The sequence below is a fragment of the Coloeus monedula genome (genome assembly GCF_965178545.1).
Source record: "Coloeus monedula genome assembly, chromosome: 1".
NCBI lineage: Eukaryota > Metazoa > Chordata > Aves > Passeriformes > Corvidae > Coloeus > Coloeus monedula.
In genome coordinates this window covers 17,469,116-17,485,565 of record NC_138781.1, presented here as the reverse complement: position 1 = coordinate 17,485,565, position 16,450 = coordinate 17,469,116, and the positions used below count along the sequence as shown (strand labels likewise).

General features: G+C 40.5%; 1 protein-coding gene across 7 annotated transcripts in view; it reads right to left on the bottom strand.

Annotated features, from left to right (window-relative positions):
• ARHGAP21 (Rho GTPase activating protein 21) overlaps nucleotides 1-16,450 on the bottom strand; it is a 115,613-nt gene that overhangs the window by 16,119 nt on the left and 83,044 nt on the right. For all 7 annotated transcript variants that reach the window (XM_082287535.1, XM_082287534.1, XM_082287540.1 and 4 more), the window contains one exon: nucleotides 14,358-16,305. In XM_082287535.1, the coding sequence (XP_082143661.1) occupies nucleotides 14,358-16,305 (1,948 nt within the window). The remainder of the gene's footprint in view (nucleotides 1-14,357; nucleotides 16,306-16,450) is intronic.

Sequence of the window (16,450 nt, the reverse complement as noted above, 5' to 3'; positions counted from 1 at the left end):
ACCTCTCAGTCTCAATAGCCACAAGAGTCATCATGAAAGATTCCAAAAAGCTTTAAACATTCTAGTATTTAACACGTTTCTTACAAGATGGAAGAAGCCAAAAGATGCATTTTCCATCATTTTGAGAAAAAAGCCATAACATCTTCTAGAGCACATTACTAGCAGAAAAATCATTCTACTTCATGCTCTGGTAGAGGAGGGGATGGAAAAGAAAAAAAAATCAAGTCACGAGCAGGGGCTGAACTGTACTGCCGTAATGAATATGAATGTACTCTAGGTGCTAAGAATTGTAATATGCAGAGCTACTGAAAAGCCTATTGAAATCAATGAACACTCACAGACAGAGGTTTATTCTTTGCTTTGTGCGAACACAACTGCGTGTGCTGCATTGTGCTGCTCCAACAGTCACTAACAGTTCTGTTAAGGCAGCACTTGTACCATCAAAATTTGGCAATGTACATTTAGAACAAGGCAATAAACAAAGTACAGGACGGTTTAGAAATAACATGCCTCTAAATTGTCTGGAGTAAAAAATATGGTAACTTTTGAAGTTAAAAAAGCATATCCCAAAAAACCCAGCTGCAAACTAGAAACATTAATCAAAAGGAAATGCAAAAGAATTTACACCAAACCATGACATTACAATTAAAAAATTTCCATGTTTTACTTGCATCCAAAGTGATAAATTAACATCATTTACAGATGACTTCACTACAGCAACTAGCACACAGGAAGAACCTCAGCTACACTTCCATTTCTAACCTACAACAGCACAATTTCCTATTGCCTTTTTTGTCTCCTGAGCTCCCTGAAGCTAATGTTGACTGAAGAATATAATCACTCACTGCACAATTGATTGACTTACAGCACACAGACTGAAAGTGCTCAGGTTTAAGTTATTTATGTTAACAGACATATCTCAAATGTCATAGTCTCTACTCCCAAAAGTTATAAAAACACTAGAATTTGAAATAAATCTCTGCAAGCTGTGAATACAAACGTGTTTGGCAACACTACATCATTTCCCACAACACTTAAATCCAAGAATTCAGATGAGGAAGAATAGTTTATAAGTCCCTGAAAGCAACAAAAATTATTCAAATCATTATTACTTCACAGTGGATCTAATTCCCAGTTGAATCAAAATTAAAGTTGTTTTAGAAATATGCAGACTTTAGAGGAACTGCAAATTACATTGGTACAGGAGGGGAATAACTATTCAATCCCTGAAGGGACTGAAGGTCAGCTCATAGCAAGCTTTTATGTAATATAAAGTGACTACAGAGCAAATCTTGACGTATACCATATGAGTTTCTGCCTATTAATTTAATGCATTAGCAAATACCACTGCTGCTGTCCAATAAGAAACAAAACCCAAACAACTACATATATTCCTTGTATTTTGATCTTTCTTTCAAGTGCTTGCAATATTTATCTACCTTTTCAGTTTCCTCAACTGACGTATTTGAACCCCAAAACTCCTCGCACAGCATATGAATGGATGTGTTCAGCTCACCAATCAATGAAAATGACTGTGTCCAAGCAGCAGTGAAGGGCACAGAACAAACAAGCCAGAAGAAAAACCACACAAAAGAACTCTCTCTCCGTTTCCTACCTCAGATTACTGATGTGTCTTTAAATATTTGCAACAAAAAGGTCAAAGACTCCATGGAAAAGATTACTCTGGGTGGTACTGAAAAACACCTGGAGGACAATGCAGTCATTGGTCAGAGCCAGCATGGCTTCATGAGGGGAAAGTCCTGCTTGTCAAACCCAATTTCCTTCTATGAGAGAGTAACCCACCGAGCTGATCTAGGAAAGCCTAGGCTGTAACCTTTTTGGACTTCAGCAAAGTTTTTGATACGGTCTCTCACAGTGTCCTTCTGGACAAAGCATCCGGCTCACAGCTGGATAACCCTGTTACATGATGGGTGAGCAACTGATCAGGGGTCAGGCACTAAGAGTTACACTGAATGGGGTGACATCAGGCTGGTGACCTGTTACTACTGGGGTTCCACAGGGCTCCATCCTCAGCCCAGTTCTCATCCACATCTTCATTTTAATGACTCGGACACAGGACTCTAAAGAATACCACGTAAGTTTGCTGACAGTATTAAACTGGAAGGAGTTTTCAACTCCTTCAAGGGCAGAGAGGCCCTCGACAAGTTACAGGGCTGCACAACCATATGAAGTTTGAGAAGGGCAAGTGCCAAACTGCAGCTGGGATAGGGCAACCCTGGTTGTGTGCACAGACTGGGAAATGAGAGGCTGGAGAGCAGTGCCAGGGAAAGGGACCTGGGGGTCCTGGTCCATGGCAAGTTGAACATGAGCCAGCAGTGCCCTGGCAGTCAGGAGGGCCAAGCGTGTCCTGGGGGGCATCAGGCACAGCATCACCAGCCGGGCAAGGGAGGGATTGTCCTGCTCCGCTTTGCACTGGGGCAGCCTCTCCTCGAGTGCTGGGGGCAGTTCTGGGTGCGACAATATAGAAAAGATATTAAACTATTGGAGAGTGTCCAAAGGAGGGCCACAAGGATGGTGAAGGGAGGAGAAGCTGTATTAGGTCACTTGGTCTGTTCAGCCTGGAGATGAGGAGGCTGAGGGGAGATCTCATTGTGACCTTCAACATCCTCACAAGGAGAAAAGGAGGGGCAGACACTGATCCCTTCACTCTTGTGACCAGTGACAGGACTCAAGGAAATGGCACAAAGGTGAGTTAGGAGAGGTTTAGGTGGGATATCTGAAAAAGGTTTTTCACCCAGAGAGTGGATGGGCACTGGAACAGCTCCCCAGGGAAGTGGCTGCAGCACCAAGCCTGACCAACTTCAGGAAGAGTTTGGACAATGCTCCTGGGCACATGGTGTGATTCTTGGGGTGTCCTGCACAAGACCAGGAGTCAGACTCAATGATCCTGATGGGTCCCCATGATTCTGTGATTCCAGCACTACTTCATGTTACACTTTTCAAACACAATCTGTTCTGCATTACTGTCTATGAAATGACACAGAGACCAGCCATCAGAACAAGCCAACACAGTGACAGAGCATCTCTGGCCAAGGGGGAGGATGCCACTTGTCACCTCTGTTTGCACATGAGAGTGCAACTGGTGAACAGTTCAACTAATGATTTTCCGGAAGATCCCTTCAATGCAAAAACATTTATGGGGGTAAGACACCAAAAACTCGTAATAAATAGGCAACACAGCTCCAACCACAACTAACTGATCCTCTAGCTAAGGCAGAGAGGAATTCGTGTATCAAAGTACACTTGTATTGCCATGCAGCTGGAAACTGGGGACCTACAAAGATAGGGAGCATCTGTACACAATGTAGGTGAGCTGAAAAAAACCTAACTGATTCTGCAAAGACACAGATTTACACAGAATGGGCTCAGAAGCAGAACTGGAGGCAAAACTGAGCATTTCAGGGGTGAGAAAGCATAACAAAGAGGACATTCTATCCCCACTACGTGAATGAGGAACTAAGGAACAAGTATTAACCAATTAATCAGATATTCAAAGAAACAGGCACAAAATCACTGAAAAAAAGCACAGATCCATATAATAACCTATTAAGCTGCTACAATACAATTTTATCATGATTAATATAACATTTCATGTGTTTGTTTATTCCATCTCCTGAACAGTCCCTTAAACATTAAGGTTTAAAAGTAACAACCTGAACACGAAAGGGGGCATATTTTGAGAACCTCAAATGTAATTTAAATGAATCACAGAATTATTCAGGTGGAAGCAAACCCTGGAAGGTCTCTTAGGCTCACATTCTCCACAAAGCAGTGCTAGTGCTGAATTCAGACCATTTTGTGAGGGCTCTTATCCAAGAAGTGCCAAATAGAGGGGAAGATGTCCCTCAATATCCTGGCTATGTTCTTTCTTATTGGTACAGACCAGGACAGTGTTGCCAAACTTAATAAGAATATCCTGTCTCCTCTCTAGGTCGTGGAAGTTGTTTAAACAAGATGGACCCTGAAGAATGCCACTTGTAACCAGCCTTCAGACAGAATATGAACACTTAAGCAGTATCCCTGAGATCTGATAATTCAGTTTTTCTATGTATCCAGCAGTACAGCTGGACTGTACGGCACAAGGATCTAGACTACGGCACAAGGATGGTATCACTGAAGAGCTCAAAACCCTTGCTGAAGTCAAGGTTGGTGACCACCTTGTGTTTTTCCTCTCATTCACAGATCTACTCATCTCTCATTACAGAAAGCAATCCCATTAGTCAAACACTTGGTAAATCCATGCTATTCCAAATCATCTTCTCCTTCCTTTGCCCAGAAACTAGTTCCAAGAGGACCAACTCCATGATTTTCCTAAGGACTGAGATAAGGTCAATTGACTGTCTTCCCTGAACTGTCCTTCTCATAATTTTTCAAGATGGGTGTACCATTTGCTTTTTTCCAGTTAACAGGGACCTCTTCCAGTCCTCATAATCCTTCAAAGATAGTATCTCTGCAATGACACCAGCCAACTCCGTCAGCACCTTCACATGCATTTCCCTGGGTTGCATGGACAGGTATGGGCTGAGCTGTACTGGAGCTGTCTTAAGAATACCTTCTTTATCCAAATTGGTAATGATTGTGGGTTTTGTTTCCTTGTGTTTGTTGTTGAGTTTTGGCTGTTCTGTGGTTTCTTTTTTTTTGGGGGGTGGTGGGGAAGCAAGGGAGAGAGGTATTTAAGGAAATTGTGTAGTTAACTGAATCATACACACTTGGGAAAAAATTTCACAGACAGACTTTCGCACAGACACCATCAGGGATGCTTTAATAGAGATTATTAACAGAGAAAGGTGATTTCTCCTCCAATCCATACGGATTGAGTTTGCCAAAGCTTTTCTTCCCTGGTAATAAAAAATTACTGGAAAAAACTAGCTTCCCAAGGCTAAAGTTATCCTTCACATTTATTCTTCTTCAGGCACGGCAATCATGCAAGCAATGTTTCAACACCTCAAAAGACTGTAAGAAGGAACTGTGTTATTTAGTAAATGTATTGAAGACCACATTACCATTTGTAACACTAATTGGGCATCTTAGTTTAAACAAACAACATGAATATGTGGCCACAAAGCTTAATTCAACAAGTATGTATTTTATCAAAGACTATTATCTGATTTAAAGATTCAGATCATAAAATGTAACAGCTGTGTAGTAATAGACACTTAAAAACAGCTTTACATTTCACATGAAGAATGCTGAGACAGAAGGCACACCCAGGAACAAAAAAATTGTCCGACATACAATTTCCCAAACTGCATACATTGAAGGAGGTAACTGTATTTTAATATTATTGGCTTTCTGACAACCATACCAAACTGTTGGATTAGGTATTTGTTTATAGATGCTCCTGTAGTATTTAATGCAATTTTGGTTACTCAGATCTTGTGTAAATGTAACAGCGATCGATTGTAAAAAGGCCAGCCTTCTGCAGAAGGCTACAGAGAGGTAGCTTATGCTGCTGTCTGTAAAGCACAGGGCTAAATGAGTCATTACAAACATTATTTTCATTCAACTGAGGCACAGATGTCAAGGTTCCTTACAGACTCAGATGGCATCTACCTGACAGCCATTACAGTAAGTATTTTAACAATTGCCTCTCTATTTCTTCAATAGCTCACTCAAACAACAGGCTATGGCTTTGGGATGCAATTTAAGAATGAATCTTACATGTCAAATTAATTTGCTTATGTAAGAAAAGAAAGAACAAACTATCAAGTACTCATTAGTAGAATTAAAAAAGCCATAATCTTCTCTTTATGAAAGGACTGACAGGATGTGCCAGTGACCCTGCAGCAGCATTGGCTTTAGAGGCACTGCCTTACTGATTTCAGCCCTTTGCCAACAACTGTTTTGCACTCCACATCCTTGGCCTGTCCAAGTACTCCACAGTGCACGACACCACAACAGGCTCTGCACTGTCACGATGTACAACAATGCCTTGCTCTGAAGTATTCTTCCTTTAAAATCTTGCCCTATGTCTAATACACCCTCTATGCCTCTCAGGTTAGATTTGCTCCAGCTTGCTATAGGAAGCACTTCTATTAAAGTACAGCCACATGGACAGGATGTTCCTTCCTTGAACTCAGCAGCAGGCGGGACACAAAGGGTCAAGAAAAGGCTGCTGAGGCACAAGCGGAACAAGGCAGAGCACAGCAGGGAAGTGGCACCAGTGAGAAGATTGCAGAAAAGAAGGAGAGAGCATGGACAAGATAACACAGGTTAGGAAAAGGATCCTCATCCACATACAGGCAAGGAAGGAAAAAAAAAAAGTCTATGTCCATGAAACCCCAGAAGAAGCTGCCATTAAGGTAAACACAGACACACTAATGTAGGCCATTTTTCTCAAAAGCCTGTCAGGAAGACAATCAAATAAAAATACCCTGTATATGATTTCGCCAGTAGTGAGAAGGTCAGAAATAACCAATAAACAAAAATGAATTGTTGAATCAAAAGTAAACTATATGGAACTAACCCTGTTATCATACAAGATAGCACAAAGGACTAATAAATGCCCCACAGCAATGACTTCTTGTTTTAAATCTTGCAGTACAAGCTGCTGCATCTTATACTTCAGCCTGCAAGGGTAAAAGCTCCCTTATGTATAGACTTCCAAGGCTAAAACACGTGATTTGGAAAAAAGGTAACACTATTGCCTGGATTCCTCATGACCTGTTACCTCATTTCTTCAAACAAGAATCTTTAAAAATCTAATTTTTTGCTAGTTTTTAAGTACTTCCAGCACTGGCAGCACTAACTGTCTTTACAAAGAACTTCATATATCTACTTTACGCAATTATCCTCACGTGGCCAAAAGAACAGAACGGAAACATGTCTGCATGCTGAACACATTGATTGCTCTAAGCCCCAGAAACACAGGACTGGAACAAGCTTCCCTGAATCATCAAATCCAGTCCTCTGCTAATGCACTCATGTAAATAATATGTTTGTTATACTGACTGAGTTACACACAAACAGAAGAGGTTTCCCAAGGTTATCCTTCATGTGAGACTATTGTGAAAACTGTATCAATGAAAGTCTACTGTTTATTTCAGTGTCAAACAAAAGTTTAACTATCTTTCTACACAAAGCAATTCTAAAGGTTCCTGCTTGCCATATTACCCATCACACAAAAATGTACAATTCTCAATATACTATTTTTTTACCAAGAACCCCAACAGCATTCCCTTATTACCTGAAATTATTATTTGAAGTTATAATGATACACTAAGGATGATTTATGCTTTGAAAATATTACTCATTATCAAACAAGTCTGATGCTTCTACTGAATTAAAACTCTTCTAGATGCTATGAATCATTGCTCCCAATTTTAAGTTTTAATTAAAAAAATATTTTTGAGTTACTGAAGCATTTAAATTGTACTTAAAACACTAATTTGTAATTTTGCATTTTGGCCGCTATACTTCAGAATACCACAATGATTTAAAAATTGTTTGTTGGATAAGAAACACTGAAATGTTCAGCCTGGAGCAACAGTGATTTGGCAGGCCACACTGTAAAACCCTGAAAAAAAAATACAAGGCCGATGCTTATCTTAGAAACACTGATGACATGTTAAAAGCTGTTCCAATGCTATCACTATAATAATGGAAGAAACAGTCCTCAAAAATGAACATCTGTCAGACCTAATCTCTACTGCAATTACATTTATATTTTCATAGTGTGGAATAGCTAGGCAGTAACTTGTAGAAAAGAAAATTATCACAATAGCTGAAAATTTTCATTTTCATCTTGACTGCTAGCATTTTTTCCTTAAAACACATCATATCAACCATCAGTATTCAGGCACCATTTGCCCTGAAGATATCCATACATTTTGGGTTGATGAACCAGTCTCTGCTGGAGAAGTCTGAGGTTTTGAATTTCTCTCTGCCTGATGCTTCTCTCTCCTCATAAGCAGAAAATTGAATGAGTACATTCTCTCAAATGTTTCCTTTGTGCATGAGAATATTTCTGCTTGTTTCCCCTAACTTTGTCTATTCCTATCATCGTAACCTTTTTCATAGTGTGTTGTGCAAGGATATCAATTTATTTTCTTGTTTCAATTGCATTCAATATGTGTGTATTCACACTGTCATCTTCCGAGCCTCGGCAGCCTGCACAGAGAGGCATTAAGGTGTAGGGGGAGGATAGGGAAAGTACAGCACATACTCCCCTAAGACAAGACAAGACAGTAAAGTCTTTCGACTTTCCAAAAAGTACTTGGAGTTACGTACATAACCTAGGATTTAAAGGTAGGGATTGATAAGGTAAACCCTATTCACCCCTACTTCCAGCACTAGAGAATATGAATGCAATCACATGTATAATAAAGTCACCTGAAAAGTTTAATACTACTAGGTGGTTTACAAACTTTCAACTCCTGATTCCTTAATGTACTTTAAAAACAATATATAGTAACAAAATATAAAAATTAAAAATAGGATTGAGCAGAACACACTGGAAGCCAGGTACATTTACCCTACCTGCTAACCAACAAATACCCAAGTACTTTTATCTATGACATATTTGCAGAAAAATAGGTAATACCAAAAAAAAAACCCCCAAAACCAAAAAACCCACAAACCAAATCAAAAAAACAACCACAAAAATCAACCCACCCTCCACCCACCCCCCCACCCCCCCCCAGCTTTTTGTTTTTGAAAACTAGCATGAAGATCAGCTTTTAGCTCCAGGTAAACAGTCAAGTGTGCCTGATTACTTAGCACAGAAATTGCTGTGGTGGTTTGCCTGCACTAAGGGTAGAAACAGAAGAGAGATTTATTGTACAGGTGGTGAGGCACTGCATCAGATTCCCCAGAGAAGCTGGGGATGCCCCATCCCTGGAAGTGTTCAAGGCCAGTCTGAATGGGGCTCTGAGCAACCTCGTGGAAGGTGTTCCCACTGATGGCAGGGGGTTGGAACTGGAGCATCTTTAAGGGACCCTTTCAACCCACACCGTGAATTTAGTTAGCAGGAGACATGTTTTAGAAAAACACAGAAACACACTAAGGGAATAAATACCATGCAGTTTAAGCTGTGAAACTCCTGGCAAATCTTTATTTAAATCAATACAGAGTATTGGACAAAATTTTACTGTAATACGAAAGAGAATAGAGAAATTTATGGTGCACTTAAAATCCCATTTGTCTCACAGATGTTGTAAAGTGCAAATAGTTCGGAGGATAGGAAGTACCAACATTAAGTATCACATATCCTTGTCCTGCTCTTATACCTTTCCTAAGGTATGAGTTTCAGTCAGAGGAAGAACACTCATCTAATTTTTACAATATTCTGGTGTTATCAAAGTCTGGTCAGATATTTTTATCTGTCTAATTTTCTCTCAGTTGTTCACAAATTATTAGTGGAATGAAGTGACCTAAAATTTTTCGAGGGTAAGGATGTACTGAATATTTTCTAAAGGGGATCACACCTTTGAGGAAAAATCTTTGTACTTATGTGATGCCACTCCATGCCTAAGAAAAAAGCTCTACAACAGGATGGCTATGAACTTGATTTAATTTTAAAATCATTTTGAACTTCAAGATGATATTTAAGCTAAGTTTTTAAAAACATATCCGTTTAAAACTAATTTTCATGTGACAGGCCACTGCAAGTTGGAAAGAACATTCACCCAGTAGTGATGGCCAAAGCACTTAGCTGGCCTGACAGCTAGACATGCTGCAATCAGATTAAGTGTTGAAGCAGTGCCCCCATTTCACTCCTGTGGGTAGCTCATTCAGCTCAGTATGGGAGCTGGATTAACCTCTATAGTAAATAGTGTAAGAAGCAAAAAAATATTTTCAACCTTGCTGCAAATCTCAGACATGCATACTAGACATTTATGTCTACGAAATGTATTAAAATAACAATATTCTGAATGAACATTTTCTCAACAGTTACAAAACACGTAAAATGGTTTGGGTTGGAAGGGACCCAAGCCCCCTGCTGTGGGCAGGGACACCTTCCACTAGACCAGGTTGCTCAGAGACCCACCCAACCTGGCCTTAAATACTTCCAGGAATAGGGCATCCACAAATTCTCTGGGCAACCTGTTCCAGTGCTTCACCACCCTCACAGCAGAGCACTTCCTCCTAATATCGGATCTAAACTTCAGTTTAAATCCATTGTCCCTTGTCCTGTCCCTACACATTCTTGCAAAAAGTCCCTTTCCATCTTTTTTGTAGGCTCCTTTCAGGTGGAAGGACACAATTAAGTCACCCCAAAGCCTTCTCTTCTCCAGGCTGAACAATCCTCATTTTCCTAGCCTTTCCTCACGGGAGAGGTGCTCCATCCCTCTGATAAACTTGGTGGCCCCTCCTCTGGACTTGCTCCTACAGGTCAATGTCCTCCCTGCTGAGGACCCCAGAGCTGGGTGCAGCACTGCAGGTGGGGTCTCAGCAGAGCAGGGACAGAATCCCCCCCTTGACCAGCTGCCCACGCTGCTTTTAGTGCAGCCCAGGACACATTTGGCTTTGTGGGCTGGGAGTGCACATGGCTGGGTCATGTCCAGCTTCTCATCCACCAGCACCCTCAAGCCCTTCTGGGCAGGGCTGCTCTTGCTCTGTCCATCCCCAGCCTGTGTTGATACCGGCGGGTGCCCTGACTCTGAGTACCTTGCACTTAGTCTTGTTAAACCATGTGAGATTCCCATGTGCCCACTTCTCAAGTGGTCCAGGTCCCTCCAGATGACATCCCATCCTTCAGGTGTCGCAACAGCACCTCTCAAGCTTGGTATAATCTGCAAATCTGCCAAGGTGCACTCAACTCCACTGTTCATGTCATTAATGAAGATATTTAATAACACTGGTCCCAGCAAGGACCCCTGAGAGACACCACTTCTCATCCATTTCTGTATCAGGATGTTTATCAGCATTCTAATTTCCATTCCAGTGAACATTAACTCATCCAAAAATTACCCAGAAGGTCAGAAAACTATCACTTGCTGTTCTCTAGCACAGAAATCATGGAAAAATTACAAGTCCGAAAAATGCATATTAAGCACCACAATTGCTAACATAGTCACTGATAGAGAAAATTATTATTAGTGTAGAGAACAGGTGAGACCATTTCAGGGTAAATAGAGTAGGCTGTCACTAGACTAACTTGTATAGTTTGAAACAATAAAGAGCATTTTAAGAATACAGCTTTTCTTTGGACCTGAAATAGAAATAGCAGTTTTCTGAGAACAACAATATCCTGCATTTAGTAGCACATGGAAAGTAGTGAAGCCTGGAATACCACAGTATGTTTATCAGTAAAGCTGCCAGCTTTCATCATCCTCCAAGACCATGCGCTTACCTGAAGAAGAGTTTGAACACACAGTATCTTGCCTAATTTTTTCAAATAAATCTATCTCTCCCATAAAAGGTACTCCAGCTACCTACTAGGCTTGGTCTGGTCAGATCTCTAATTTCTATTAGTAAATTAGACCCAAAATTTAAATCTCCCTGCTTCTGAACTGCCTTTCTGAAAAGACTAGCGTCAAAAGGCAGTCAAAAGTCAGTAACCCACCATGATCCCTGCAAAAATCTGCTGTAAGGAAGCTCGATGGAAACTCTGCTTGGATTTTTGCTGGTGGTGCAGGGCACTGTGCTACTTACCAAGATGTAAAATCATCCTGATGTGCTATTCTCAGAAGCAGGTTAGTCACAAAATACTGCTGCAAAAGGCAACTGTTCCTGGCTGAATTTCTACCAAAATAAAGTCCTGGCCATATCTACTAATTTTAATAAGCAGAAAGTGGTGATAAAAATAGACACACCACAAATATTTTAAACACTGCACCTATTTTAAATGGCAACAATATGTAACCTTGGAAGATGTTTGGTACCCTCCTCCCAATTTACATTTTTACACTACTCCAAGTATCTACTGTACAAATTACTTCAGTAAGTGTATTTATTAAATTAGCTCTATCCAATAAAACCTAAGAATGCAAAAAACCCAATTGCATGGATATAAACATAAGGGAAGTAAAGCAACTGCCAACTTCAAGGTATGTTTTCATTCAAAGATCCTTCTCCATCATCAAAGAGAAGAAAAAAAATAAACAGAACCAAAAGAAAACCCTAAACCAAAACACAAAACTCCCAGCGATTTTCCATCTGAAGAGTTAAAAAGCCTTTAACTGAATTTCAAAGTAGATCCAGGGTTTTATCCGCCTGATTAAGTACAGCTTTTAACAAGTGAAGTTGTAATTAGGCATAATGATAGCAGAACAAGCAAAGTTAGAATATGCATATAAATTCTAACTTAAGAAGTGGTCCACTTTCATAACATTTCATGTTCTTCCTATTCAGACAGGGTTAATTCCTTCTCAAGGTGCTGGAGCTGGTGTGGAAATTTTCCACAGCACCTGTACTGGCGAAAGAATTTTTGGCTAGGAAGACAGCCACAAGGACCATGCTGGCTCAGATAGTGCCCAGGCTCTAGAAGCACCAGTTTTCAGCATTTCTGGAACATTCAGGAGGTTCCATTCCAAGAGGCTTATAAGAATTCAGTCCCATGTGGTGTTATGCCAAGAGGCTGCAACGGAGAGTTACGACTTTGTTCCTTCTGAACTGCTCAGCTGCTACCAAATACAGTACAACTGATATGTTTAAGGCTTCTTTGAACTTTCACCAACACATTTCTCTAAAATATAGAAGCAAGTCACATAAATAAAAGTTTATGGGAAATCTTTGTCAAAACCAAGACAGGAGGTGGTGTAGAAAAGGTTGGGCTTGGCTTTACCAATCTTGATCTGACTTTAACATGACATTTAAACTGTATGGGATTACAATACTTCCAGCAAACATGGTACATAACTAAATCAAGAGCCCAACACTGATTTTAGGCAGAGTATTGAAAAATCTTACACAAAGATCAGCTACATGCCTTACAAACTTGTGCTAATCCTTAAAGATAGATTGGCTGGTTCTAAAGAAGAATCTAAAATTACACTGGGTACTGATGCATCCAGTAATAACAAGAATGAAAAAAATCTATACAACTTCCATTCAAAATGGAAAACCCAACATAAGCAGCATCTGCTAGCTAAGAAAGCACTTTTTAATGTCTTACCAGTATTCTGTTCAAAAGAACAGAATTATTGTATCTTTTGTATGATTTCCACTTTCTGATGAACACAAAGATTCTTCACTGTTTTTTGGTTATTCATTCTCAACTAGTAACAGATAATATAGATAATGCTGGGGGGAAAAAAATCACTGCTTCAGATTCACAACAGAAGACAATTACGCTAAGACATTGTATCTGTAATTCCCTTAGCCTAATGTGTAAAAAAAAAAAATGGATCATTTAGAAGAGTTGTTTTTCACACAGATGAGTTCGAGAATCAAAATTCAGTATTCAGTATTTTCTAAATACTTCTTACACTAAATTCAAGAGCACAGAGTCAGGTATTAATCAACCCCTGTGGAAAATGATCCACAGACATCCAGACTACAAAAGATTAAATCAGCCACAACAAAAGAAAAGCCCAACAACAACAGGACAAAAACAACAGATGCACTGACTACTTGAACAGAACAGAAATGCTCTGCCACTGTAACCCTCTCTTCATCGAAAGACACTAATTCATCACATATCCAAAATTCTTTTTTTTCTACTATTTCCAATCATTCTTTTAGTTCTTTTCCTCTTCAGCCCCCTTCCCATAAGCTCCCTGAAATTCCAACTGTTTGTGTCGCAGCACAGAGACAAATCTTTCTGCCTTCTCAGATTCTGCTTCCACAAACCCTTTCATTCATATCCACACAAGCATCTTTACTTGCAAATCCATTTCTTTTTATTGCTATCCTTCCACCTGAAAGAGCTTTCATCTATTCCCCATCTGTCTCAGAAAGCTTTCGCCATACCTACTCAGCTGAAAAACTTATTTTTTCCCCACATATCACTCTTACATGGATTTACATCCATAGTCTGTCTTTACTGGATTCCAAATATGTTTTATACTAGAGAAGTAAAAGTATTTGAAAAGTGTTGCAAATGCTAGTTGTCCATATACATAATATCACAACATTATGTGGACTGATAACCAGATAGAGTTATGTAACACAGACTTCTCCAGAGGGTTAAGGAAAACTCTAGAAAAATACTACATCACTGTAGGCTTTTTTACATTCATTCTCCAGGACTCCCAAACAAAACAGAACATTTTTTTTTCTCCACTGAAAAATATTTTTACATTACCAACCTAAAGTTATTCTACATAAGAAAAATCTCCCATGCCTCTCAGCCTCAGAGTTTACAGTAATTGCAGTCAGCTACCTGACATGGTGTTTTTTATCACCTTTAGGAGAGAAAAGCATTTGACGTACACTGAAATAATTTAACTCACCAATAAAAGGAATTGAAGCCAAAGAGTCACCAGGTGGGCTGGAACTTGATGCTTTCCTTTCCTCTATTCTTTTTATGTGGACTTCTCTCCGAGCATCATTAGGTAACCAACACGTAGTGTCTGAGGCTGCCTCTTGATCATTTACAGCAAGAATGTAGGACTGATGCCTCAAAGGCTGGGGAGTTTGGTGGCCAGAAGGTGATTTGTCCCGCATGACCACTGCATCTTTGTCATTTCCCTGAACATCCATTTGCAGACTTTCAGACTCACGAACATCTTCCCTTTCAAAACCATGAATCTTTTGTCTGATGGAACCATCTACGTTGTCAGAGGTAGTTGAACACTCACTTGTTGGCTGAACAAGTTTGGCAGAAGCTGGAGCCAGACCGGAAGGTTGGATGGTTTTACCAGTTTCTGTTTTGTGATCTGGGGCACCTTCGGCTCGGATCCTTGACTGTTGGTTTAACAGACTGCTTTGATGCAAGTGATTTACTGTTCTTTGGTCTTTGCTGGCAATAGCATCCAGGCCCTGGTTAAGGGGAATCGATGGTTTTGCTGCATAGGGAGCTGAGTTCTTCAGAGAGCTATTTTTAGAATTTCTGGCTGGTGTGAGAGACAACCTCTCTTGTGAAACACCTGCAGATTTTGAAACTCCCCCAGGAGTTGGCAAATCACGAGAAGGCTGTAACATTTTAATATCTGGTGAAACTTTCTGAAAGTGAGAACCAGGCAGAGAAGCTCTACTACCTGTTCTCCTGCTGTCTGAAATATAAGCACTCGGAGCAATAGGAAAATTTTGGCCTCGAAGGGACATATGAAATGCATGTTGTCTAGATCTGTCATAAATACCTCGCCGATCGTCTTGTTCGGTAAACCCTGTCCATTTGTAAGTCTTTCTCCTATCTCCATTTGCATCTGCAATCATATTCTCAGAATGAAAATTTTCTAGCACTTCACCCTGTTTGCTGAGATAATCCCACGACCGAGCCCTGTGATTTCTAGCATTGACTGAAGGCGAAGTTAAAGTATCTTGTGAAGCACTTCGTGGCCATTCTTTCAACACAGGATCTTCAAGCCTTTCCTGGGATACACTTCTCTGACGGATCTGGACAGACTGTGGAACCCTGTCGTGAGAGGTGCTCCTGCGCCGTACCTGAGAAGCAGTGCGATTTGGCACCACCTGATTATACTCAGTTGTGTTCTGAGAAGCTGCCCTTAAGCTATCTAACCTTTCCTGTATTGTTCTGGAGCCATACATGTGCATGCGCCTATTATCAATGTACTCCTTGTAAGTTTTGTAGGTCTTCCAGTCTATATGCTGGTGGGAGGTTGGAGAACTGTAGTGATTAGTAGAGACTGAGGGTGAGTCTGTGGCTTGAGTAGAAGGTCTAGTGCTTGGGATGCCTTCTGGACATACTACATAATTTGAAGCTTTACTTACTGCTCCAGTTGTGTCAACTGGTCTTGTTATTGGAGTCTGGGGAAGTACAATGGCAGTGGACACTAAAGATGGTGGTGATGTGGTCCGTGCTTTTAGACTGGTTTGATCTTTCAAGCCATATCTTACTTCCTCTGTCCTGTGAGATGGACCAGCATGGTTATTTCTGCAAGATGGCAAATCTACAGCCTTCTCAGAAGGCACAATAACAGTCCTTACAGTTTCATTGCAAACACACACGGCTGTATTTGATTTTGCAATGTCTGTTGGTGATGGAGGCACTTGTATTTCCATTCTGTAGGCCCTCTCTGGCTGTGTCAATGCCCGGACTGGTCTACTGACTTGCTTTTTCCCCAGCGAGAAGTCAGAAGGTAGCTTGTCTCCAGCTTGTGCCTTAACAGAGGCTGTGGATGTCAGGCGTGGATAACATATTGGTGGTGGTTCAGGTATGTTGTGGGCATTACCACTGTAGGCTTCGTTGCCTTTCAGGTAGGCATCTTGGGAATACGCCTGTGGAGAGAAGAGTAAGTAAGTATTCAGCAGTGAGGGAGACGGAAAAGTTCACCATCTAGTATTTGCATGAACAAGCTTCAAGGGAGGGGAACACAGGTTCTAAATTCACACTCCCTCTAATCTTAGACAAAATGTTAGTTAA